Source organism: Phasianus colchicus, chromosome 9, assembly GCF_987193195.1.
Source record: "Phasianus colchicus chromosome 9, bPhaCol1.hap1.1, whole genome shotgun sequence".
NCBI classification, from domain to species: Eukaryota; Metazoa; Chordata; class Aves; order Galliformes; family Phasianidae; genus Phasianus; species Phasianus colchicus.
The window spans coordinates 5994257-6021370 of record NC_143444.1 but is presented as its reverse complement, the minus strand read 5'-3'; the positions used below and the strand labels follow the sequence as shown (position 1 = coordinate 6021370).

Here is a 27114-nt window from a genome sequence, read left to right as displayed (position 1 = left end):
TGGTGAGTAGGAGGTGGAAGGACAGGGGTGGGAGGGAGGTGGAACCATCCAAATTCCAGAAAATTCACTGTTTTGGTCGGTCTCTCTCTGGTGGTGAAGACAGCAGTGTGCTAGCTAGCCTGGATGGCTGTCCTGCTCCTAAACTGGTGCTGCTGAATTTGCAGCTCTCATGTTGTCATATAATTTAATTTGGACTTAATTAGGCTCAGTGATGCCAGTTATGTCTTCGATATCATCTGATTCAGATAGGAGCCGAGCCAGGCGCTAGCACTGCTTTGGGCCATGGGCACGTGAGGAGTAGGGAAAGGGCTGCCTTTCAGCAGGCTGGGGAAGAATAGTCTGATTAAGAGACTATTTAATAAACCGAATGGGCTGAGATTGGTAACAATGAAGGACTGAGCTGCTGGGCTGTGTCCAGAAGCAAGGGCAGTCCAGGAGTGTGCCTGCATGTGCACCTAAGCTGAAGCTGCCTCTGTGCTGCCTTTGGCCTGGATTGCCTTCAGCTCACCACTTGAACTTGCCCAGTCTACTTGTCCTTTAAAGAAATGGTGTTGCAGTTCTTACTAGATGGCCTGATATTCCAGTTTACTGTTTGCAAGGTACTGCAACGTAGCCCAGTATTCCTATTTTCTTTTTACAGGAAGATACGCGTTTGCCAGTTGGCTAAATGTCATGTTTGAGGAAGCTACAAGTTCATTTTTTAGCTATCTAAACTTTTGCTGTAGAGTTTGGAAGTAATTTAGAGTTATTTTCCAGTTGTTCTTCCCTCCACGCATCTCTACCTCTGAGCAGACAGTGCTGGGGCTGAACATTGGGAACATTCCCACCTACATCTCCTACTGTCTAATTGAAATGTCATAGCAGAAATTAAAATGTAATGTGATTTGTTTAGTTTTGATGCCTTTGGAGATACTTTCTCATGCAGGAAACATCTGTAAGAGACGCCTTGCGCCGGTCCAGGGCTGTGAAGTATGGCCTTCATCCAGCTGAAAGCTTTTTGGTGGATCTCCTCACCTCCCAGTGCCACCAGTTGGATCTGTGGTGTGTTCTGGTGGGTAGGAGCTGCATCTCCCACACGAGGAAGACTTACCCTTGCTGTGACCTTTCATTCTCATTTTGGGAAAGGGTTGGGGTTAGCTTGGACCTCGCTTTTCTCTCCAAGGATCCCAGCTCTCTGTCGCCCCAAGCAGAGGTAGCTCTGTGGTTGGGTCCATGAATAAAATGGAGCCCTTCCAAAATGGCGTGTGCAGTCCTCGATCATCTGTGATCTGGCGGCACTTGCCAAGTGTAAAATGCCTTTTTAAAACGAGCTTTTATCGTTTGTGCTGAAAAAGAGCTTTGAGGCTTCCTGTGCGGATAGGACTTTTGTGTTGTGCATGGTATCTCTCCGGTCCCTAATGAATAAACACAGCTGGCGTTTTTGGGAGATGGACTTAACATCTTTTCATCAAAGCTGTACAAATACAGCGGCCATTACAGAATTGTTAGACCACGTTTTCTGATTCTTATGCCGATCCGTGCACTGACTTAAGAGTGATCAAATGGAAAAAAAGGCTTTTCTTATGAGGCTGCCTTCAGCCCATTCCAGAGGAAACAAGTTTCCCTTCCTCCCCCCTCCCCTCTGGAACCACGACTGGAACAAGCAGCCTTGATGACTTATCAATGTTGGATTATCATGCAATAATTTACTAGGCAGCCCTTTGCTGTCCGGAGCCGCCTACACGCACAAGTCAATGGTGCCTTTGTTCTGGAGTGCCTGGAAGAATGCATGACCTAATGGGGCGGTGGGAGTTCACGTTCATTCCAGCATGCTGAGGTTCCCCGTGCCTTTCCTTCCTCCTGCACCCATTTCAGGACAAGTGCCATAGGAAAAGCAACCTGCTTTGTCTCATCCATCACTGGTGGAGCTCAGTGTGCCAAAATGTATTGTTTTAGTGGAGCACGGCTTGTGATGTGATTATGATAAATCCTTCAGGTTATCAGAAAAGGCAAACCCTATTTTTTCTCTTTTTTTTCAGACTCTGGCTATGCCATTTTTATGTGCAATACCAGTGCTGTAATAATCCTCCACAAAATTTCCCAGAGAAGCCTGGGTGTCATTGTTATTGATGTTTGCTGTAGCACTGTAATAATCCCTTGCTTTCATAGAATCACAGAATGGCTTGGGTTGGAAGGGACCCTGAGGAACATCAAGCTCCTACCCCTCTGCCACAGGCAGGGCCACTAACCTCCAGGTCTGTTACTAGACCAGGCTGCCCAGGGCTCCATCCAACCTGGCCTTGAACACCTCCAGGGATGGAGCATCCACAGCTCTTTGGGCAGCTTGTGCCAGCACCTCATCACTCTGTCTATGAAGAACTCATTCTCCTTTAACACTCCCTTCCCACCATCAATCTCTGTGCTTCAGGAGGGTCTCTAGTATGAGAGGCTGCCCAAAATCCTGCAGTAGTTGAGAGCAGCACTTGGTGCAAGAATTTTACTCCTAAACAAGATCTTGTTAACTCAGTATCACCTGTCCCTTGCCATTGCTGGTGTTTCTCCTTTGGAACTACCAAGTGCTTTCTGCCCCAAGTCTTTGGCAGTGGTGTCTGCTTGTAGCTGGTCAGCCTTGTGCTGGGTGGGGGAACTGAGGCAGGAGTAAGGAGAAGGGATGAATGGCCAGTAAACATCCCAATCAAGAAATAAATCAAGTGCCTGAGGCTGGTGGAGCTGGCTTCCCTTCCGGCCACGAACATGGGGCAGGTCAGCAGGAGGAAATGCCAGGGGAGCTGCTGTCCCTTACCTTGTTGCTGTGAAATGGAAATGTAAGGCCAGTCGAAAAGCAATAAATATGAAACAGGAGATAGCCAAAAGGGAAACATTCAGAGCAAGGTTTAACTGTTCCATTACAATTCTGGGAATTTTGCTGAAAATAAAAATGCAGGAAAAGTTGGCTCTTTGCCCACTGCACGTTCTCAGACAGGGAGTTATTTTCTCAGCAGCAGAACTTAGCAGCAGCCGTTTAAAGCTTGCTGTGAAGAGACTGCAAAGTGGAGTCCCAGACAATAAGGAAGGGAGCAGGAGTTCTTCCTGGGGCCATGGATGTGAGCGGACCGATAATGAAGGAGCCAAGTGTCGGTCGGGGCTTATCTCAAAGGCATCTGCTCACAATCCGGTGCTTGTAGTGGCTGTGCCAGCTGGCAGGATGCTTTCCTGATGTAAATCATCCATCCCTTCTGAGGAGCCTGAGCACAAGGAGCCCTTTTGTGAGTAGGCATGAATTCTTAACTTGGAGGGGAAAGGGAGGAGTTTCTCATCTAGATCTAAAGAGCATTTACTTATATTTTCCACGCTATCTTTCTGGTGCTCAGTGTGGTGTGCTTCCTGCTAGACGCTGGGATGCAGGAGTGATGACCCTGCTGATGTCTGCCCCCTGGCCCTGGGTGTTGTGATTGGGCTGACAGCATGGTTGGGTTGGTGGGGATGGTGTGCCCTGCATCTGACACTGCCAAACAGCTCTTACCATTACTGCTGCCTTCTTTGAATCTGTAACAGCAGTGCTGCCTTGGAACCACGTGCATACTTTCTTATGTGATTTTCTACATCAGCATGCTGGTTGTTTTTGTCACCTTGCCACTTGCAGGTGGACATCTTCCTGTGCCAGAAGGGATGCAGTATGAAAACATGAGGTTTGCGCTTTTGTGCACAGGTTACCAGGTTGCACTCCCAAAGTGCTGAGCTCATGATTGCTAATTACAGTGCATCGTCTTTCTGCTAATGACCTTCTTTAAAAAAACACATGGAGCTCTTCCCGTAAAATAGATCTGCTGCTTCTCAGTACACGGGGAAATACATCAGATGCATGATGCTATTAGATGCTTTGAGACCACAGTGAGATCAAAACAATTGCCAATGTCTAGGAACAGAAGAGCAATGACTTCTCTCTTCCAAGTGAAGCGTTTAAAGCTGCTTTTCACCTCGTTATTGCTGTTGCCATTTCTTAGAGTAACAGCAGCATGTATTTATGGAGCCCTGCAAGACCTGGAAGCCTTATCTTTGCTAGGAAAAAGGCTGTGCAACCTTGAAGAGCCCTGTTAGCAGGCAGGCTGCTAAGCACAGCTTTTATGTTCAGTATAAACAAGGGGGGGAAACGTGTTTCAACACTGTGTCAGCTGGTCTTGGGTAAATGCTATTGTTCCTGCAGTATTTACCCATGGCAGGCTGATACAGTGCTGGAGCACAGCCTTGCTGTGTGCATTAACTGCATTCCAATGTCATGCCATTAGCAGGGCTTCTCAAGCAGTCACGCTGCCAGCTAAAATAAATGTCTTTTCACCTGGGCTGTGCAGTTGGACAAGTTTCCAGTGAGTTTTCTTTGGCCTGTGGTGTAAAACTGAAGATGAAGGAAAGGTTCTTTCAATTTAGCACGAGGGTTTCTATGGAAAAATGTTCCTGTGCTGCTCAGAGCCCAGTTTGCACATGCTGTGCCTTTAGCTTGGGTGATGTTTTTTTGCAAGGAGCTGCAGGAGAGCTCATTGGGAAACAGAAACCATAATCCACTTAGAGTGGAGATGGGAGAAAAGCCAGCAGGTTGTTGGCATGAAGTGGTGAGGGCATGGATGTTTTAGCTGGGATGCTCCTGCAGGCTTTGATTTATTTCTTGATTGGGTTGTTCAGGCTGTGAAATGGCTTCTGCTGGAACAAAGTAGAAATGGGATTACATCTCCTGCTTGCATTGGGTGGTGAGAGGAGGCTCAGCCATTGCTGTACAGTGGTATTGATAGGAAGAATTTCTGGCCTTCATGGGATGAAGTCGTCATTGACAGTGAGGTTGATTCTCACTTGTTGCCTTCTGTGTGTAAGAAGATCACGTTGAGTAACTTGACCCCGAACCAACAGTCAGCTGGAATTGAGCAAGAGCAGCAGACTGTAAATATCTGACTTCCAGTCTTGGGCTTAGCTCATCCATAAGCTCACACACTGTATGAGTAGAACAGTGGGAAGTGTTGGGGGCCTTGTGTCACTATGATGCTCCAGGTGGGAGGGGAGGATTCTGTCATTAACTTCAAATCAGAATCTCACTTGCATAAAACTAGGCTGATTGGAGCAATGTTAGATGTGAAAGGACTTAAATTGGAGGTGGAATTTCACTGCAGTCAGCTTTTTGCAGATGTGCTTTAGGCCTGTGCTATTCCTGTTGCCTTGTGCTGCCTGTTTGTGCAGTGAAGCACTCTTCAGCAGGTGCCAAGTCTCCTGATAAAATTTAATGCGGTGCCATTCATTCAATTTTACAAATTGGGGTTAAACCTGCATAAATCCTACAGCAAAGGAAGCCTGTGTCTTGATCAAGTGATCCTCTGAACAGTTGGTTTATGTGTGAAGGATGCATGTTCAGGTCACCAGAGAGAATCCTTTTTGGAGAATGGTGTGCTGTTGTCTGCAGACCTGTTAGGAGAACAGAGGGAAGGGATGTGGCTTTGCATTTGTTCCATGGCTAGCTCGTTGCACTTCAATCTGAAGAGTGTCTTGGAAACTTTAATCATAGTTTCCAAGAAACTTGCACCTTGTTTTGTCTTTCCCAGGGAACACGTAGAAAGGGATGTCCTCAATAGTTCAGTGCTGGAGGAAAGACATCATGAGTACTGGGAAGAGTTGGGACTGTTTCTGTCTGAGCAGGGGGAGCTCTGCGCTGTGACTCTTACTTCTGGTTAATAATGTTTCTCCCATACATATTTTTGGAAGAAATATCAAATTGCATGATTAGCTTAGACCTGGCCTTAGACATGCACATACTGTTTGTGCATCTGTAACTGTTCATCCTTTTGGGGTAAGGATGTAATCAGTGATGTCTGCATAAGAGAATTACAGTGCATTAGCTGTGTGTTCAGTTGTGCTGAAATCCATGGATCTGCTTATTTATCTCCTCAGCCTTCTCCTTGACCTGTGGTTCCTTCACCTTATCTTTGCTGGGAAGTACAGTGCTTGTGCTACTGGAAGCTGCCCATCCTGCTGGGTGGAACTGGAGATCTTCTAAACCTAAACCTTTGTTGTAAGTTGTTTCAGCCTTTCTCACTCCTTTGTTCCATCTCTTGTAGGAAAGGCCTTTGACATCACATACGTGAGACTGAAGTTCCACACCAGCAGGCCAGAGAGCTTCGCCATCTACAAACGCACACGGGAGGACGGTCCATGGGTGCCCTACCAGTATTACAGTGGGTCCTGTGAGAGCACCTATAACAAAGTCAACCGAGGCTTTATTCGGACTGGGGAGGACGAGCAGCAGGCGCTCTGCACGGATGAGTTCAGTGACATCTCCCCCCTCACTGGGGGCAACGTGGCTTTCTCAACGTTGGAGGGACGTCCCAGCGCCTACAACTTTGACAACAGCCCTGTGCTGCAGGTACGTGAGCAGGGCTGGGTCTGTCAGATGGTCTGAGCTGAGTCCTTCTGTTCAGCTGTCATGGATGGCAGCTTTGTGGGCTGGACTGTAGCCCTCGTTCATACTTGAGGACCACTGGACTAAGGTGGGTGGGGTGATCCGAAGAAATGTTTTTGGAGAAAGAGTTTAACTCCGTTGTAAGTAAGTTTATGGTAAAACAACAACAAAGAAAAAGTCAGTGGTACTAAAGATGACTTTTCATAGGCACCATGGATGTTTTCAGAGGATGGATGCTTACCTCTGTCAGCTTAGACAGCATCTGTAGTATTTTGCTGTTGTTTCAGCTATAAGAACAGGGCGAAAGTTAAGCCTGAGTCTTGATATGAGGCATCTTCATGTATATTTTGAGCACAGAAGATCAAGAAACATAATATATGATTAACAAGTGAGGAGTTATTTGAAACCAGGGAGAGCGTGATTTTATCTAACTTTAGTTTCTCTTACAAAAGGCTTAGGTAAGGGATTTGGTCAGGGGCTTTTTGTTCTTAGCATTCACACTGCTGGCTGGGCAGTGCTCTGGAGCATACCGGGGGCACCAGTTTATCCGGTTTACTTGCCATTTTCTCCATGATGACAGTTTCCAGAACATCGTGTAACAAAGAACTAAAGCTGTGGAATTTGCCCCAACGGGGCTTCTCTCCTTCCTTTAGGAGCTGGGATCGACCTGCCCTCCCTCCTCTTACATTAGCAAGGCGATCCCTGATCTTCAGCCAGTGGGCAGAAAAGCAGGATCCGGTGGGGCTCAGTTCTACAAACAAATTTAAGGATAAATGGGAGAGAGAAAAGCTTGTGAAATGGAAAAGAACCAGTTTGGCCACCTTATTCCTGCAGTTAGACCTTGTTGAGATTGGTTTCTAATCATAAATGTGAACAGAAAAATTTCCAGTTGGTGCTAGGGTTTATAATCCTCTAATAAACTCTATGTAAGGAACGGAGACCTGACTACTGGTTTCCTAAAATACATACAAGCCTCTGGCATTGATTTTTCAGAACTGAAGTAAATCTGTGTTTTGTGCTCAGCGTTTCCATGTGTTGATGCCAGTGTTTGTAGCTCAGCAAATCTCCTTATTGTGCTGGCTGAGCAGCAGCGCAGCTGCAGTGCAGTTGTACACGCCTGGATGTTTTTCCTCTATTCTTTACCACGTTTGAAGGAAAACAGGATTGCAAAAGCTGTAATAAGAACAGCGAGATGCTAACAGCCACAGGCTGAAGGTGATGTGAAATCTGGAGACTCGCTGTGTTTGGTGGCTGTTGCTGGAAGAGGATAGGGAGGTACTTTGTGGAAGATGCTGTGTGAATACAAAGATTAATTCCCACTTTCACTCATCTGCCTGTGTTCTTTTCTGGAGATGTATGTCTGCAGATGAGTGTACCCTAAAGCTCTTCCCGTTCTTGCTTTGCAAGAGAGCTGCCACCAGGTATATGAGGGTAGCATAGCTCCTGGTGCTCCTTGCAGCTGAGAGCAGTCCCAAGAAGTCCCTGGGAAGGGGTGCAGGGAATGGGCTGTCTGGAAAACTTATCCGTAGCAAGAGGATATGAGGTAAGGCTTCCTGGGCAGGGCTGGGTGAGCCTCAGAGGAACGGAGGGGAAGTGGTGAGGTAGGACATGCTGACTGATGGATGACTGCTGGCCAGACTTACTGAATGTAAATACAGCTGCTGGTGATGCGGTGCTGACACGCACATCGAGGTTCCTCTGTGTGTGCTCTGATGGGGTTTCTGTCTGCTCTAGGAATGGGTGACGGCCACTGATATTCGGGTGAGCCTCAACCGCCTCAACACCTTCGGAGATGAAGTTTTCAATGACCCCAAAGTCCTCAAGTCGTATTACTATGCGATTTCTGATTTTGCCGTGGGTGGTAGGTGAGTAAACAATAAACCTCTGTGTTTGTTTGGAGCTTTTGGTGGGGATTACCGGAGTGCTTGAAAGATTTTGGTTATACTCACGTGGTACTGTTAAGTTCCTGTCCTCATTGACTGTCAAAATGCTGTAGAAGAGTCTTATGGAGCTCACCAATACTATGCCTGTCCTCTTAAGGCTGTAAATCTCAGAGGTAGACCAGGATTGAGTGTTTTATTTCCTGATTAGCTCAATTAGTTAAGCAGCTGGGGAAGTGGGGCACAAAGAGTGACAAGAAAGTAAAACAAAGGGGAAAAGAAAAGTAGTTAGGAGCGCTTTGTTACACACGTTGTTAATCTGTAGCCTGGAGTAACAGCAAGTAGGAAATCTCAAGGTTGTTGCTTCACCTTAATGTTGGGGGCCATCTCCCATGGAGATCTGAAGCACTGTACAGTGCTGTGATTCTCTGTTCCTTCTGCCAAAACGTACTGCAGAATGCTTTAATCTTCATTTGTTGGCAATAGAATGTTTTCGTAAACAGAGTTGAGCCCAGTGGAGCATTTCAAGCTGTTTGCAGAGAGCAAGCTGGAGACTGGGCTTCCATACCAGTCGCACTGTGATCTTTAATTTCTTACTCTGACAACAGTAGCATATGGGCAGCATGTATAACTTTTCCAGGACTCTCATGAGAGACACTAAGGAGATGTGTACTGGTGTAACGCCAGTACTATTTTTGCTTCTGCTTAGTTTATCCTGCTTTAGTGACAGACTTCAGAGGGAGGTGGGTTGGCATTCTTGCTCTTCTGTATGCTTGCATTGAGGATGCTAGACCTGCTTGTTCCACAGGAGTTGTGTTATCAGTTTTGTTGTTATCTTACACCTTCTGAATACACGTTGTCTCAAGTTTTATATCTGGGCATTTTCTGGATTGCTCCATGGGAGACCCGGATCTCTGGATTTTAAACACCCATTCTTTGTCTCTTGTTAACCAGATGCAAATGCAATGGCCACGCGAGTGAGTGCATAAGGAACGAGCTTGGGAAGCTGGTCTGCAACTGCAAGCACAACACCTTTGGGGATGACTGTGAGAAGTGCCTTCCCTTCTTCAATGACCGGCCGTGGAGGAGAGCAACAGCAGAAAGTGCCAACGAGTGCTTGCGTATGTGTGTCCACACCTGGCAGGGCTTGAGGGTTTGCTCCCCTGGCTGTTGAAATGGCCTGGTTTTAAGTCTCTGCCTCTATCCAAAGCCTTTGTGATTTGTGCTCCCAAGTTGGAGATGCTTCAGATCCCTCTTAATGCCCCTGTAGAAGTATCTCAGGTTTCTGAGAGCATGAAATGTTTGTTGGAGATTCTGGTGTTGTCCAAACTCACACCTGCCCACATTTTCAAAGGAAGGAGACCCAAGCCTTCCTTAGAGGCAGGCTTAAAACGGGGATGACCCAGTGCTGTGTTTTATCTGGCATTTCAGCAACACGTCCTGTGAGTTCTCTGATGAAGCATAGGGTTGTAGATGGATAGATGGACTGTTATTGCTGTCGTGTCAGCAGAAGCATTCAGATTCTCCTTGGGGATCTGCATGCATAACGTGCTCTCAGAACAGGCTCAGATTCCTATCTCAGAGTATCTGCTGATGGGAAAATAGAGCAGAGTCCATTTCCTTGTGCTGCTCGGAGCACATCCAGATCTTTTGAGGAATGTTGCCTTTGGTTTGTCATCCCTGTCCTGCAGGAGCTTTCTGCGTTGTCTCTGGGAAGGAGCATCTCCCTTCTGGAGAGGGATGGGAGCAATCTTTAGGAGAGAACTTTACCACAAAACCTACCAGCTTGTACTAGTAAAAAAAAAATACATTTAGTTTCGGGAGTCTAATTGCCTTTTAAAAAGCTCATTTAGTGTCCCCTGATTTCCTCTTGGATTCAGATTACTGGTTTTCAGTTACTTCTAGACTATTTCATCCAGTTTCAAATGGTTGCAACAGTTCTGGGCTGCAAATGGAAATGTCTGGGACTGAATGCCAATTTATTTTTCTTAGTTTAGTGTCGCAGCTCCTGGTAGTTTACTTTATGGGGAAGCTTTTTCAGACAGAAAAGCTTTCTTCCTGTCTGACCTCGGTGTGCACTGATGGTTCCCAGCTGGTTGCTGGAGACCTGTGGCTTCCCTTGACAGGATGCTGAAGCCCGGCCCTCCCACTCCCCAAGCAGAGGGAATTTGGGCTCTCCCTGCTCCCAGGAAGAAGCCCTTCTCAAAGCAGGATGTCAGCCCTTGCTCTGATCTTCCCATGTGTGTTTGCGTGACTGGGGTTGGTGGTGCTGAGTGGGATGGGAGGGCACTGTGTGGGATGGAAGTCACCACTGGGCTGATGGGGACGAGAGGGGCTGTGCTGGTGGTCACTGGGTGCACCGTGTCACCAGAATTCCTCAGCATGGCTGAAGGTCCCCTCTCCAGCTTGAGTATTCATATTTGTGTGCTGGGTTTTGTGAGCGGAAGGGTTGGGATTTTTTGGGCCCCTCACTGCAAGAAAAGCATTGAGGCCCTGGAGCGGGTTCAAAGAAGGGCAACAAAGCTGGTGAGGAGTCTGCAGCACAGGCCTGATGAGGAGCAGCTGAAGGAGCTGGGATTGTTCAGTCTGGAGAAGAGGAGGCTCAGGGGAGACCTCATTGCTCTCTATAACTACCTGAAGGGAGGCTGTAGCGAGCTGGGGGTCGGCCTCTTCTCTTGTGTAACAGTGATAGAACTAGAGGGAATGGCTTCAAGCTGCACCAGGGGAGATTTAGGCTGGACGTTAGGAAATACTGCTTTTCTGAAAGAGTGGTCAGGCAGTGGAATGGGCTGTGCAGGGAGGTGTTGGAGTCACCGAGCCTGGAGGTGTTCAAGGAACGTTTGGATGTTGTGTTGAGGGACGTGGTTTGGTGAGAGCTATTGGTGGTAGGTGGATGGTTGGACTGGATGAGCTTGACAGTCTTTTCCAACCTTGGTGATTCTGGGGTTCAGGGATATCCACTCAGCTGACCCCTATGTGTTTTTCTGCAGCTTGTGACTGCAATGGGAGATCACAGGAGTGCTACTTCGACCCCGAGTTGTACCGCTCCACCGGCCACGGCGGGCACTGCTCTGGGTGCCGGGACAACACCGACGGCGCCCACTGCGAGAGGTGCAGGGACAGCTTCTACCGCCTCGGGAGTGAGGAGGGCTGCCTGCCCTGCAGCTGCAACCCCGTGGGTAAGTGTAATGGTGCTGCAGCCGATGGCAAGCCTGAAATTGAAAAGGCTTTTTTGTCGTTTTTAATTTCGGCCCGCATAGGAGATGTTTACTGGGTTGTGATATGGTTAAAATTATCCTTGGATCTAACTGGGCTTGGAGTGGCTGATAGTTCACCACTGCAGCATTTACTCCTTCAAATGTGCTCTAAAATAGTTGCCTTTTTTTTTTTTTTTCCACCACTGTGTATGTGTTGCCCTGGGCACACCCAGCACTAAAGCACTCATTTAAATTCTTAATAAACAAGATTACGCGAGCGGATATTTCGGGAAGTTCTTTGGACCAAAGAATGGTAGTGAATATTAGCAACATCAATTTCTCCTACTGAGTATCTAAGCACTATAAATACAAACCAGTGAAACCTTAAACACAAAAGGGGACGAGAAGAAACAAAGTCAAGTCAAAACATGTAGTTAAGACTCCTTTTTAAAAAAAGAATGGAAAAAATCCTGGCAGGAGAACAAATCTTTTGTAGTCAAGGGAACCACTTGACCTGTATGGCGTGGTCCCATACATAACTCCAGCAGCCCCACGACAAATAGGGGCGAAGGAAACAAAAGGGGAACAGATAGTAAGATATGATGTGAGGTTCCAAAATAGAGTAGCTGGAATAAGTAATTGCTTGCAGCATGCCCTAAAAGCAGCCAGCGAGAGGGCTGGCAGGGTACGTCTGCTAGCTAATTTGGTCAGAGTCGTACAGTTCTGAAGCTTTGACCAAGAAAGGCCTCTTTTTTCCTCCCTCTGCTCTCCCTGGTTCTCATGCCCTACCTTATTTTAAGACGTGTCTGTGCTGAGGGTTGGTGTCAGTGGGAGAAAAGGCAGTGAGGTGACTTCTCAGGTATTTTAGGACAAAATTTCAGAGGCCCTTATAACTTAGGCATCAGCTTGTGTCTCACAACATGCTGTCGTCCAGTGTGTATCTGGACTACCTTATATGACTGTTTTTTATCTGAACACTGTTTTTACCTTAGTATTCATTGGTAGGATTGCAAAGGAGTCCCATAGAAGTGTGCTGTAGTTGATACATGGTGAGGGTTTTGTACATTCTTCTCTCCTGTCCAGCCTAGTCGTCTCATGACTTTTCACTTTGCTATAATCGTCTAATGTGGACTGAAGTGGAAAGAAAAGTATTTATCTATTTTAGTATGCTTTTTCCCTAGTTGTTAACACTTACAGTGCTGGCAGCTTTTGGCTTGCTGGCTGCAGCAGTGCCTGGGGAAAAGAGGCATTGTGGATTAAAGAAACCCATGCTGCTGTTTGTGCAAGTCCCCTTCTGGGGATTTTTGGGTAGTACCTTGGAGGAATCCTGTCAAACAAGAAAGTTTTTCTGTAGAATTGATTGGGGCTAATAGTGTAAGCACATGGAACCTCCCTCTGGGGGAACGGTTCAGTCTTTAAGTCCAACTTGGGAATCACTGGGGGAAATTGGAGCATGAAGGGTAGAAGAGATCAGGGTAGCTGCTGGCAAAGGGGAGGTGGTCACTGGAGAGAGACAGGGCTTGGGGAGTAATTTCTTAGGGCGTGCTGCGCGGAGAAAAGGTGGGGCATTAGATCATAGACTCATAGAATGGTTTGGGTTGGAAGGAGCCTTGAAGGTCATCTAGTTCCAACCTCTGCTATAGACAGGGACACCTCTCACCAGACCAGGCTGCTCAAAGCAACATGGATAGACATAGATGTATCAAGGTAGTATTGAGAGCAAGAAATAAGGAAGAGAATGCAATTAAAAGTTTTGAAGAATTATATAAAAATAACAGTTGGAAAGAATATACTTTGAGCTGAATACAGGTTTGTTTTTCTTTTTGCAAAACTTGATAATCTGTCTCTGGGCCTGCTAGGGAGAAACACCAAACTGTGAGCTGTCGCTCATCAGCTTGAAGCTGTTCTTCGGACTTCCTTGTATTTCTTGCACGTTCCCCACAGCTGGGTGAATCTCACACGGGTCTGGTAAGACCCCTGGCCCTTGTTTCCCCAGGCTCCCTCAGCACGCAGTGTGATAGCTATGGCCAGTGCAGCTGCAAACCTGGTGTCATGGGAGAGAAATGTGACCGCTGCCAGCCGGGCTTCCACTCCCTCTCTGAGGCTGGGTGCAGGTAAGGGGAACTGCTCTCCGAAAGGAAAAGAAGATGCCTTTTTAAAGCTGTGTGTGATTTGAATTAATTATCCTCTCATGTGGCTCTCTTAGGCCCTGTTCTTGCAATCCTGCTGGCAGCACAGGTGAATGCAACATGGAAACAGGACGGTGTACTTGCAAGGACAACGTTGAGGGCTTCCACTGTGAGAGGTGAGTTTTCTTCCTGTGGCTTTGTTTCAAGAATGAGAAATATTTGAGCAATGGCCTGGAGTAAGTAACAGGGAAATGAATTCTTTTTCCTTTGCAACTTCAGATGCAAACCTGGGTTTTTCCATCTGGATCCCTCAAATCCAAGAGGCTGTACCCCCTGCTTCTGTTTTGGACACTCTTCGGTTTGCACCAATGCCGTTGGCTACAGCATGTACAGCATCACCTCCAGCTTTCAGTTTGGTAAAATGAGCCTTTCTTTGTATCTCAGATCAGGTTGTAGATGAAAGTGGGACAAGTCCTGCTCCCTCCTCCCTGTGTGAGATTGCAAACTTTGGGTGCAATCCCAAATTCCTTCTTTTTGGGAAGCACAGCGTGACCGAAGTCAATGAGAGCTTCCCCATCTTCAGGTTGTTTCTTTCGTTGGGGTGGAAAGAACTCATGGCTTTGCCCTCAGGCACCCAGTGCATGCAGCTGTAAGTGGGTACTGCAAATGTAAAACTTCATGTCTCAAAAGAGAGGTGCTAGAAAAGGAGGGGCATTTTCTCCGTTTTAGAACTGAATCAGGAGTTTGATGGAGAGGATTATAATTGCTTCAGGTTTTGGGTTGCTTGACTCTGAATGAAACGTGGTTGTGTTTCTGATGGATCCGTGAGCAGAAATCTTTTTTCATACAGTCTGTTTCCTGCTTTCCTGCATATGAATGTTTTCATTCTGCATAGTCTAAAAAGACCATCTTTATAATTAAAATTCCAATGGAGAATGGTTCTTACAAAGGCTGAAACTTGCATAAAGTCATTGCATAAAGTCATTGCTGACTGCAGGTTTTCTAGTCTTTTCCTGAAGTCTTTAGAAATCAAAATGATAAACAAGTTTTTTTTTTTTTGTGGTGTTCGAAGTTGAGAAGACTTAAATCAGCACTCTGGCTATGCTGTGAGTGTTCTGCACAGTACCAGCATATAGAATGGAGATGGGTTACATATGAGCAGTTTGCAGTATGACATAATGCGTGTAGAGCTGCTCCTTCAAATGATGTTGACTGTTGCATGTTTGGCTTTCAGGAGAGGATGAGTGGCATGCTGAGCAACGTGATGGCTCCCAAGTGCCACTGCAGTGGAGTTCAGAGACTCAGGACATCTCTGTCATCTCGGACAGTTACTTCCCCATCTATTTTGTTGCACCACGTAGGTCACTGCAGAAAAGCTCGCTTCTTAACTCCCTGTGGCCTCTCTGTTCTCTGTCTCCTGACCGTAAGGATTTCTTCCCGTTCCAGGCAAATTCTTGGGCAACCAAGTTTTGAGCTACGGTCAGAATCTGACCTTCTCCTTCCGTGTGGACAGACGGGACACACGTCTCTCTGCAGAGGACCTGGTGCTGGAAGGGGCTGGGCTGCGTGTGTCAGTGCCTCTCATTGCCCAGGGCAACTCGTACCCCAGTGAGAGCCCACTGACTTACACCTTCAGGTGAGGGGCCCCAGCCCAGTGGGAGTCCAGAGAGCAGGTGGGACCCAGTCTGCCACACACCCTGCCCTCTGAGCTCCTGGGAAAACAAACAGCAGTAATTTTAGCTCACAAGAGCGGTCTTATCAAGTTAATTTGAAGCTGGCTGTTCAGCGGTGTTGCTTAAGTGTATGCAGAGTATGTGGCAATTGCATACCTTGGTTGGAAATGGTGCTTTAAAAGGGCACAGCTGTTAGCATCTGAAAGCTTTGCAAATGGAGCATGGCTTTTCACTCTAGGCTCCATGAGGCTGCCGATTACCCGTGGAGGCCTGCTCTCTCTGCATTCGACTTCCAGAAGCTTCTCCACAATTTGACTGCCATCAAGATCCGTGGAACATACAGTGAGAGAAGTAAGTTGCTGAGCAGAGTGTCATAAGAAAGAGGGGCAGACCCCTTTGTTTGGTGCTCCGGTTGCTTACTTGCAGGGTTGATCATGAATAAATGTGGCAGGTTATTTGGCAGAGCCACGCTGAATTGCTTTCTGCCTGGCCTTCCTGTGTAGCACCTTCTCCTGGGGCTCTTGGGGAAGAGATGGAGAAGAAACATGCTGTGCTGCCTTTGAGAATCTCAGAGTTGAGTACTTGGCACTGTTGATCTCCCTCTGTGGAGCAGATGTGGTTCTTCGCTCCTGTTGTGCATCCAGCGCTTTCCAAATTGATAGGAATGTGCAATGCAGAGTCCTGACAGATACAATAGCATAGATGTGGGGAGACAAAAATCAGTTTCTCTGTGATCAGTTACCTTCATCCTGTTGAAAAATTCCCCATGGTGTGAGGATTTATAAAAATCAAGTGCTAGTTATGGGCCTTTGGATGTTGTCATGAGAAGAAGGATTTTCGGAGTTAAAATCAAGCAGACAAAAATACACATTTGCAGCTTCCCCAGATGTGAGTAGGGATTGTTCATAAAGAAGAACCCAGGGTGATGCATGGCAGGGGAGGGAGGCATGGAGCAGGCTGTCCCCTGGGCAGCTGCTCGTAGTGCAACAGTGACCATGTCTTCCTCTCCCTGATCCGAGGTGCCGGCCACCTGGATGACGTTACCATCACCAGTGCTGTCCCAGGGGCTGGCATGCCCGCAGCGTGGGTGGAGAGCTGCTCCTGCCCTGCAGGCTATGAGGGGCAGTTCTGTGAGCGCTGCTCCCCTGGGTACCGCCGAGAGACCCCTGGTTTGGGACCCTACAGCCCCTGCGTGCCTTGCACCTGCAATGGGCACAGCGAGACCTGTGATCCTGAGACGGGTAAGCAGTAAGAGGGAGCGAAGGGCTGGGTTTTTTTTGTGTTGGCTGAAGAAGGAAAAAAAAAACCCTTGCCTCCCTGTTCTAGGCATGTGTGACTGCAGGGATAACACTGCGGGCTCTCACTGTGAGAAGTGCAGTGATGGGTACTATGGAGATGCGACAGCGGGCACAGCCTTGGACTGCCAGCCCTGCCCGTGTCCTGGTGGCTCCAGCTGCGCCGTCGTGCCTCGCACAAAGGAGGTTGTGTGCACCAGCTGCCAGACAGGCACCACAGGTGAGCCCCTGCCAAAAGAGCACTTCTCCCACCCTGTGTTCACAGAGTCACAGAATTGCCAGGGTTGGAAGGGACCTCAAGGATCATGAATCTCCAACCCCCTGCCACATGCAGGGCCACCAACCTTCCCACCTAATGCTAGACCTGGCTGCCCAGGGCCCCATCCAATCTGGCCTTGAACACCTCCAGGGATGGACGGGGCATCCACAGCCTCTCTGGGCAGCTGTTCCAGTACCTCACCACTCTCTCTGTAAAGAATTTCCCCCTGATGTCCAACCTAAATCTCCCCTCCCTCAACTTCAAACCATTTCCCCTCGTCCTGCAGTTATCAACCCTTTCAAAGAGTTGATTCCCCTCCTGTTTGTAGGCTCCCTTTAGGTACTGAAATGCTGCAGTGAGGTCACCCCACAGCCTTCTTTTCTCCAGGCTGAACAAGCCCAGCTCCCTCAACCTGTCTTAGTAGGGGAGGTGCTCCAGTCCCCTGATCATCTTCGTGGCTCCTCTGGACCCTCTCCAACAGTTCCCTGTCTTTTTTGTACTGGGGGCTCCAGGCCTGGACACAGTACTCCAGATGGTGCCTCACAGAGTAGAGGGGAACAATCACCTCTCTGTCCCTGATGCCACCCCTCTCTTGATGGAGCCCAGGATACCACTTGCCTTTCAAGCCACAAGGGCACACTGCTGGCTCATGTTAAGTTTTTCATCTATCAAGACCCCCAGGTCCTTCTCCACAGGGCTGCTCTCAAGGACCGCTCCTTCCAGTCTGTGTGTTCCTGATCTCCTAGCAGTTCTGCTGCTCTGACCCACAGCAAACTGCTGTGTCTTCTCATTCAAATGCAGACTGTTTCTCTCTTCCTCCACCAGCCTTGCTTCCCTATGCGAGGCTCGGGGCTGAGGGACTCTTGTTTTTTGTGCCCTTCTCTCAACGAAAGGGAAAGGAATGTTTTCATCTGTGCAAATCTTAACGTTTCTGTGCTATGCATGTGAGCCATGCTGACTTCCAGTACAGATCTGGCAGAGGAGCTCAAGGCCATAGATCCCCATCCCTGAGCTGACTGGGGGGCAGCCAGCCCATGGCAGTGACCATTACTGGAGCTTTGGGTTCCCTTCCTATCTAAGCCATTTTATCATCTGATAACTGCATAGCATTGGGCTGAAACTTTGATAGATCTAAAAGAGTCAGGAAGATGGGTTAGACTGACACAAAATTAGAAGGTGTGCCTCCTGTTTGCCAGCCAGAGGCACTGTGGGATGCTCACAGAGGCCAGTGTCCTCCCTAGAAGGAGCTGGAAGTTTGCAGTGACACGTGAACACCAATCATAACGTGCGAGACCAGACTTATACTCAACAGTTTTGAAAAGAAATGTGTGAACAGGTGCTGAGCTTTTTCCTTAATGACAAACAGGAAAGCCTGAGTGCGTACTTGAGTTGTGAAGTGGAGCCTTTTGTTCTGTCTGCCAACAGCAAATAAGACTTAAGATGGTTGGCAGCTTCCACTCTTCTCTGTTGGTTTTTTGCTTGGCCTGAAAGACTCCAAAGTGCAGAGTACCTGTAAATGCTTTAAATGCTTGGGAAAGCCCCTGCTCAAGCCCAGAGGCACGCCATCTGGAGCAGCTCCTGGGGGTTCCCATGGATGCTATCACTTTGTGAACCAGTTCAGAGTGCTGAGGTCGGAGTTCCTTGCAGCTCAGGTTTCGATGCAAGTTCATCCTTTATTGTACTAACACAACCACCCGACCACCCAAGAATTGCTCCTGTTTCTCGTGTTTCTGAATGTGTTTGTAATGAGGGAAAGGTGAGGGAAAAGATGGTCTGTGTGTGTAGAACTGCCTGAGAAAGAGCTTGGGACTGGCAGGGAAGGCTGAGCTGGCAGCTAGCTTGGGAAGCTGCTGGGCCGCATGCTTTGGGGGCTGCGTGCTGAGTTTCAACAGATCTCACTGTCGTGTGGCTTCCTGGAGCAGGGGTGTCCCATTGAGCTCCACCCACTCAGAATCTTAAATTAACAACAAATTACAGCAGATACAAATGGCTTTAGGAGTAGCATGCGCTTCTGTCCCGCCGCAGGCAAGAGGTGTGAGCTGTGTGATGATGCCTACTTTGGAGACCCGCTGGGTGAAAATGGGGCTGTGAGGCCGTGCCGCCTGTGCCAGTGCAACGACAACATCGATCCCAACGCTGTGGGCAACTGCAACCGGCAGACAGGAGAGTGCCTCAAGTGCATCTACAACACGGCCGGCTTCTACTGCGACCGCTGCAAGGATGGCTTCTTTGGGAACCCCCTGGCCCCCAACCCTGCTGACAAGTGCCGGGGTACGAGCGTTTCCTCTCATGTTTAAAGCTGGTTTGCTCCCTGAGGACTGCCTTGGGGTGACGTTTCCCATTCCTGACCTTTTTGCAGCTTGTCACTGTAATCCCTACGGCACCGTGAATCAGCAGACGAGCTGCAATCAAGTGACAGGGCAATGTGAGTGCCTTTCCCATGTCACCGAGAGGGACTGCAGTGCCTGCGAGCCCGGCTTCTTCAACCTGCAGAGCGGCAGAGGCTGTGAGAGGTAATCTTCAGCCCATGCTGGGGCAGCTGGCCCTCTATTGGGTCTGCCATCAGCAAAGATGGGAATGTGGTGCTTGTCACCAGTGCCTCTTGTTCCTTGTTAACACTGCTGAGGATGGGGAGGAGCAGGAGTTAAGGAGCAGCTCCAAGAGCTGTACAGAAATCTTGACTTATAAATAGCTTTACAAATAGCTCTAAATCAGAGTTTTAAATAGAAAAGTGTCACGTGGCTGTGTGACCATTGGTAGCAGAGGCTCGTGGGTTCCTTTTTTAGTGCAACTACCAAGTGACTTTGCGTGGTTCAGAGGCTGGGTGCCTTGTCCCAGCAAGAAAAGTCACTGCCTTGTCGTGGAGGCTTCCAGCAGTGCTCAGAGGGCTCCTTCTCCTGCCCCTTGTTGATGTATGGCTCTTTCCCCCAGGTGTGACTGCCATGCTCTGGGCTCCACCAACGGCCAATGTGACATATGGACGGGGCAGTGTGAGTGCCAGCCCGGCGTCACCGGCCAGCGCTGCGACCGCTGCGAGGCCAACCACTTTGGGTTCGGTCCTGAGGGCTGCAAACGTGAGTGTGGGTGCTTTATGGCCTCAGTGTATAGATCACAGAATCACAGAATTGCCAGGGTTGGAAGGGACCTCAAGGATCATGAATCTCCAACCCCCTGCCACATGCAGGGCCACCAACCTTCCCACCTAATGCTAGACCTGGCTGCCCAGGGCCCCATCCAATCTGGCCTTGAACACCTCCAGGGATGGACGGGGCATCCACAGCCTCTCTGGGCAGCCTGTTCCAGTACCTCACCACTCTCTCTGTAAAGAATTTCCCCCTGATGTCCAACCTAAATCTCCCCTCCCTCAACTTCAAACCATTTCCCCTCGTCCTGCAGTTATCAACCCTTTCAAAGAGTTGATTCCCCTCCTGTTTGTAGGCTCCCTTTAGGTACTGAAATGCTGCAATGAGGTCACCCCACAGCCTTCTTTTCTCCAGGCTGAACAAGCCCAGCTCCCTCAACCTGTCTTAGTAGGGGAGGTGCTCCAGTCCCCTGATCATCTTCGTGGCCCTCCTCTGGACCCTCTCCAACAGTTCCCTGTCTTTCTTGTACTGTGGGCTCCAGGCCTGGACACAGTACTCCAGATGGTGCCTCCAACCTAAATCTCCCTTCCCTCAACTTAAAACCATTTCCCCTTGTCCTGCTGTCACTCACCCTTTCAAAGAGTTGATTCCCCTCCAGTGTTAAGGAGCAGCGTGATTGAAAAAGAGGGTGATCTAGACTTTCCTCCTGATATTCTTAGAATCGCTAAGGTTGGAAAAGACCTCTCAGATCCCTAAATCCAGCTCTAGCCCATCCCCACCACTGACCACATCCCTCAGTGCCACATCTCCACGGTTCTTGAATGCCTCCAGGGATGGTGACCCTACTGCCTTCCTGGGCAGCCTGTGCCAATGCCTCACCACTCCCTGTGAGAGTGAATTTTTCCTAATATCCAACCTGAACCTCGCCCTGGCACAGCTTAAGGCCTCGCCATGCCTTGCTGTGCATAGCAGCACTCTGATGAGAGCAAGGCTCTGCCATGGGTCGGTGGGTCCTCTGCTTCTTTGGCAGAGAACGGGCTGCAGTTTTGAGGGTGTTCGTGTGTCTCCTTTGCTCTGACCAAGGTTTAACTTCCCCACAGCATGCGACTGTGACCCGGAGGGCTCACGTGCCCTGCAGTGCCGTGAGGATGGTCGCTGTGAGTGCAAGGAGGGCTTTGTGGGGAACCGCTGCGACCAGTGCGAGGAGAACTACTTCTACAACAGGTCATGGCCGGGCTGCCAGGAGTGCCCTGCGTGTTATAGATTAGTGAAAGATAAGGTAAGGCCACCAACGTGACTGTCTGTGTGATTTATGTGGTTGGTGCTTTGTGCCATAGCTTGCCCAGTGCATTGTCAGAGTGGTGGGAAGCAGAAAGGTGTGGTGCTGCTGTCCCCGTGATGTAACTGTGCTCTGCCCTTTTCACACAGGTGGCAGAGCAACGAGAGAGGCTACGGGAGCTGGAAAACCTTATAGCAAACCTGGGCATGGGAGAAGAAACTGTCACTGATCAAGCCTTCGAGGAGAGGTTGAAGCAGGCAGAAAGAGATGTTATGGAGCTGCTCCGAGAGGCACAGAACAGCAAAGGTGAGCTGAGCAGATCAGATGTGGGCTAGCATAAAATGAGCTTGGTGTCTGTGTTCCCTTAGGATGCAGAGCTTTTTATTTCAAGCCTTTAGTGTGCACCAGTGTAGAGAGCTATTTTGGATGGCGTTGAGACAAGTATGCATTATTATAGGAACAGCAAAGGCTGTGATTTTTGTCCCTGATGTTCTTTTTTTCAAAAAGCAGGAGGGTGCTGAACAGTTTGTGTTTCTGCAGCTTTCACCACTAGCAAATGCAGCCTGAGTTGCTCACAGATTTGTTTGGATGCCTTGGGCCAAAGCGTCTCTTGTTGGGATATCATCAGTGATTAGAACAAATACCTCAAAATTCTACTGGCAAACTTTATTAGCCCAGTGTGAAGTGCATAATGTTCTGAAATGTGCTGTTGTGGTGGCCTGTAGCTGCTTTCCTGTTAAACTCTGCTTCCAAAGGGTTCTTGTACTGCCACCTCTACTACATGATGTCTATGAGGAGGGCATTAAGAAGTGCGACAGTGGATTTTGCTTAGGGTTTTTTTTAACACATTGAGTTAATGCATGCTCTGAAGAAGAGCAACTTGAAGGAGACTTTGCACTAGAAGTGTTTCCCCCAGGAGTTTGCTCGCTGATTTGAGACCGCTTGGGAAAAATCTTTTGGCAAAGCTTGGAAAAGCTGGTACCAATCTGACACTGCATGGCATGTGCTTGGAGGGATTCCTGCTGATGGGAATGATTTCTGAAACTCTGCAGTTCTATGTAGCATTGTTTCCTTCTTAGCATCCGTGCCTAGATGACAGTAGTCCTGTGTGCAAGGTGTGAGGGTGGGTATTACAGTAAGGTTAGGGCATGGATTGGCTTTGGGGTGTTACTTCTCCATCTCTCCAGGAAAAGGCAAGCTCAGTGCAAAAATGACGCTTGCAAAAAGCACGTGGCATTTCTTTGTGCTTTTCTGCTTGATATGTGACTTTTTTTTTAATGCTTTAAATGTTCACATTTAATACATAGGATGTGCTGCAAGACAAAGATGTGTATTTGTGAAAAATCTTAGTTTTGAAGGCGTGTGGGGTTCTGCTTGGACTTTGTCCCCTAATAGTGCTCTCACCTATCAGAATAGTTTACGAGGCACATGCCTGCTCAACAGCTCCAGTATTAAGAAATTGTTATGGGGAATTAACTGGCAGACAAGATTTTAGGGAGCTCATAGTTTGTGTGTTGAAGACCCAAGGCTGGATCATCTGTCCTGCCAGCTTTCATCATCCCTCTGGGATGGGTAGCAGTCAGGGTGGGTTTGCTGCTCTGCACATTATCAGCTGCTCTGTCTGGGACAGATTCTGGCTCAGGGGAAAGCCACCATCGCCCAGAGAGGATAACATACAGCCCTGCTATTCCTCCATCTCTGCTCCTATTGTAGTAATGAAGATAAATGGAATCAGCAAAGCAGATGTTACGTACCTTTAGAAGAGCAGCTCGGTTGCCTTTCTTTAGTCAATTATAAAGGTGGAACAAGATTCTGAACACAAGATCTCCCATTAGAGCCAGTTCTAGCACCCAGCAGGACTGTCTGATTAGTAGTTAATGATGATGACTTTGATCTCAAGCCAGCTGACTTATGAAACAGCTTTGCTAAGTCCCCTTTCAGCGGAGGATTAACCTGCCAATGCATTGCCTGTGATGGTAAACTGCTGCTCCAACTTTTTTTCCTGCTTTAATTAATTTTGCTTCCCTTCTTTTGCATGGTGTCTTTCAGACGTAGATCAGGGTCTCATGGATCGTCTCAGTGACATCAACAGCACACTGACAAGTCAGCTCAGCAGGCTGAGGAACATCCAGAACACGGTGCAGGAGACAGAGAACCTGGCAGAACAAGCCCGGGGCCGGGTGGAGGACACAGAGGACTTAATTGCAATGGCTTCTGATATGTTGGAGAAGGCAAAGATGGCAGCTGGCAACGTGGTGAGCGTGCTGTGCAGATCTATGGGGCAGGGAGAGGGCAGGGCCCTTCCTTGCTGGGCTGTCTGGCTGTGTTTTGTCTGCTTTTTGTCACATCATAGCAAATTTGCTGTGGAAATGTCTTATCCTTACTGAATAATGGTGGAAAATAAATTAAGGAATATGCAAATTCTCTTTCATAAATGGCATCCTTGCCCCTGTTGAAGGAAAAACAGTTTGAAAAACCCTCAACATACACCAAAATATTTGCTTTTAAGGGAAAACTGCTGGTGGAAACGGCAGTGGCTTAAGAAAAAAATACAGAGAGGTCAGAAGTAGGTTAGACCCATCTCAAAGCATTTAGATCATGACAATAAATATTTAAAGCACTGATGAATAAAAGATGAAAATCGAGCTTCAAGGTATTTTTTTCCCCTCTTTTTTTTTTTCCTTTTTTTTTCTTTTTCCAGTCCATTACACCCCCGGAGTCGAGTGGTGACCCCAACAACATGACTCTATTGGCAGAAGAGGCACGCCGGCTGGCTGAGAGGTAGGTTGTGCTGCAGCTCCTACCAGCCCACATCTGGGCTCCCCAGAAGGAACAAAACAGAGCTGGTTTGCTCGATGTGAAACAAGCATCCTTGGGCTGCTTAAGAGATTGCTTGGTACCCTTTTTACATGCCTGTGTGGCAGGGCAAATGCTGGCTACGTGCTGTAGGCGCTCCAGCAGCATCTTCCACTGCACCACTTCACTGGGTGAAGGAGGAAGATCTTGGAGCTGAGGACAGAAAGTGCTGCTTGGCAGTTCTAACGGCGTCGTTTTCCTTCTCTGATCTTTTCAGGCACAAACAAGAAGCTGATGAGATTGTTCGCATTGCCAAGGCAGCCAATGATACTTCCACAGAAGCCTATCAGCTGCTGCTGAAGACCCTGGCTGGGGAAAACCAAACGGCACGTGATATTGATGAGCTCAACCAGAAGTGAGTCAGGAACAGAAAATGGAGCTCATTTCCTGGCTTTAGAGCAGTACTTAAAATTAGATGGCTTTTTAGCACTTTGTGCTTTTGGGTTTCTCAGTGTTCTAGCCTCTCTGCTCTCAGTAAGTTCAATTCAACAAAAAGAAATGATAGAGTAATGGGATTCTTTCATTTTATTTATTTATTTTTTTTGTTAGATATAACCAAGCAAGAAACATTTCTCGAGATCTAGAGAGACAGGCCAGCAGTGTGCTTGAGGAGGCAGAGGAAGCTGGAAATAAGGCCCTCCAGATCTATGCTAATCTCACCAATTTGCCCACAGTGGACACCACAGGGCTGGAGGTACGTGGTGTGCATGGCTTTGTAAAGAGGACAGCCATTAAAGCAATGTGCTGGCACTGCTGGCTGACAAACACTGTGTGCTCTTTTCTAGTGGTACTCCGCCTTAGATCCATCTAGACATCATCCAGATGTCCGTGTTTTAGTTTTTATGAAGGAGATTTGCAAGCAGGAAACTACAAATGTAGATCCCCTATTTTTGCCAGGTTCTGAAGGACCAAAAAACAGTGAAATGGTGCCTGTCATATATCGTGTCTTGAATTGAAAAGTGAAAAAAATTTGACTCCTGTCAAGTTTGCAGAGCTATTCTACTCACCATGGAAATGTAGTTTCTCTTAGCACAAAACTGTTTGAACCCCATCCTTCCTTGCACAGACCTTTGGGGTATATGGAGCTTTGAAAAAGTTGCAGCTCTAATTGTGAAAGATGGGAACTTGTCATGGCTTCTGCCTGTTTTATCATTAGAAACCATGCTGTGTTTTGTCACCTGCTCAGAAATTCTTTAATGTTCAGAGAACCTGCATGTGTTTGTGATGTCTGCATGCAGAGTGAAGCAAATAAGATCAAGAAGGAAGCGGAGGAGTTAGATCAGTTAATAGCAAGGAAGCTGAAGGACTATGAAGACCTGAGGGAAGACATGAAAGGAAAGGAGCTGGAAGTCAAGAACCTCTTGGAGAAAGGGAAGACAGAGCAGCAGGTCAGTTCTGTTTGGGGCAGGCAAAACAACCCACAGGGAAACAAGTAACTGATAAGATGCAAGAGATTTGGCCTTAGTCATATCCTAGTGGTGTTTGTTATTTATGCAGATACTGAGGAATGATCCTGGAAAGGAAAACAAAAAGCTGCTAAAAGCAATGCCATTGAGGCTATATTGAGGAGTTGGTATCTTTGCTGGGTTTGCTGTCTTGTTTGTATTCAAGACAGTGTTCCAAAGTACCTGAATTTATGTGGTTTCGTAGCACGTATTGCCACTCACACTGGGACAAATGCTGTTCTATATTTGCATTGGTGTTTCTTGTGGGGTGATGCTTTATGATAGGCCTGCATTATCCATCAAAGAATAAGAGGATGCTGATAGGTGTCATGTCTCTGTAGACTGCAGACCAGCTCCTAGCTCGAGCAGATGCAGCAAAAGCCCTGGCTGAGGAAGCTGCTCGGAAGGGCAATGGCACACTGCAGGAGGCCAATACCATTCTCAGCAACCTGAAAGGTAAAGAGAACTCGTGTGGGGAACCCTGCAGCTCCCGTCAGATCACTCTGCAGGAGGGCATCTTGGTTAAATGGCTCGTGCTGCTGCCAGTACTTGTGTTGGAGGATTCTTTTGGCTTTTTTAAAGGAAGAACTGTGGTTTAGTTTCAGCTAGGTTGGAATTCTTTTCTTCAGTTTCTGGTAGGATGCTATGCTTCAGTTTTAGGAGAAAAACAAAGCTGATTGATTACACACTGATTATAGTTGCTGTTAATTAGTGCTGTACAGAGCCAAGTCCATTTGTAGCAAAGGGCATAGGGAGCTGGTAGGAAACAGAGTGAGAACAGCTGACTTATGCTGGCCAAAGGGATATTCCATGACATATGACATCATGTGGACGGAGTTTTGAAGGGGTTGGGAGGGCATCTTGCTCTCTTCTGCTGCTTGGGAGCTAGCTGGGCTGTTCTTCCCCCAAATTTCAAGGAGGCAAAGGCAGGGCAGTACAGTCAGAGAAGTGTCACAAGGCTCTTCCAGAGTAGATGGTGAGAACCTATTTTGCCGTGTCTCAGATTTCGATAAGCGGGTGAACGACAACAAGACAGCAGCCGAGGAGGCTCTAAAGAAGATTCCTGCCATTACCCAGACCATTGCTGAAGCCAACAACAAGACCCGCCAGGCAGAGCTGGCTCTTGGCAATGCTGCTGCTGATGCCCGTGAAGCCAAAACTAGAGCAGATGATGCCGAGAAAATTGCCAGCGCTGTTCAGAAGGTGAGTGCCCTGCAGTTCTGGAGCCAGCCCTCCAGAGCCACCTCAGCAGCACATAAGCTCTGTTCTGCTAAGTTCTGCACCTTCTCCAGCTCTTCTCATCCTTCTCCCCATGCTGGCTGTAGAGTGCTGCTGCTACCAGAGCAGAAGCAGACAAGACCTTCTCTGATGTGACGGGTCTGGCCAAAGAGGTGGATGACATGATGAAGCAACTCCAGGAGGCAGAAAAAGAGCTGAAGCGTAAACAAGATGATGCTGATCAGGATATGATGATGGCAGGCATGGTGAGTAATGCTGACAATGGTGGCAAAGAGGTGACTTCTCCTGCCTCTGGAAGGTTTCCTCCCTCTTTGCTGCTGCAATGGCCACACTGGGTTTGCTCCATCTTCCAAGTTTTAATTGC

General features: G+C 47.9%; 1 protein-coding gene across 1 annotated transcript in view; it reads left to right on the top strand.

Moving 5' to 3' along the window:
- LAMC1 (laminin subunit gamma 1) overlaps positions 1-27114 on the top strand; it is a 49334-nt gene that overhangs the window by 21012 nt on the left and 1208 nt on the right. Inside the window, exons 2-26 of the mRNA XM_031595527.2 lie at positions 6075-6379; positions 8150-8280; positions 9250-9416; positions 11286-11474; positions 13489-13606; positions 13699-13797; positions 13901-14037; positions 14856-14978; positions 15068-15257; positions 15533-15645; positions 16314-16535; positions 16621-16809; positions 18874-19119; positions 19208-19361; positions 19780-19922; positions 21032-21210; positions 21360-21516; positions 23260-23465; positions 23912-23991; positions 24284-24421; positions 24616-24760; positions 25305-25454; positions 25853-25967; positions 26515-26714; positions 26837-26995. Of these exons, the coding sequence (XP_031451387.2) occupies positions 6075-6379; positions 8150-8280; positions 9250-9416; positions 11286-11474; positions 13489-13606; positions 13699-13797; positions 13901-14037; positions 14856-14978; positions 15068-15257; positions 15533-15645; positions 16314-16535; positions 16621-16809; positions 18874-19119; positions 19208-19361; positions 19780-19922; positions 21032-21210; positions 21360-21516; positions 23260-23465; positions 23912-23991; positions 24284-24421; positions 24616-24760; positions 25305-25454; positions 25853-25967; positions 26515-26714; positions 26837-26995 (4055 nt within the window). The remainder of the gene's footprint in view (positions 1-6074; positions 6380-8149; positions 8281-9249; positions 9417-11285; positions 11475-13488; positions 13607-13698; positions 13798-13900; positions 14038-14855; positions 14979-15067; positions 15258-15532; positions 15646-16313; positions 16536-16620; positions 16810-18873; positions 19120-19207; positions 19362-19779; positions 19923-21031; positions 21211-21359; positions 21517-23259; positions 23466-23911; positions 23992-24283; positions 24422-24615; positions 24761-25304; positions 25455-25852; positions 25968-26514; positions 26715-26836; positions 26996-27114) is intronic.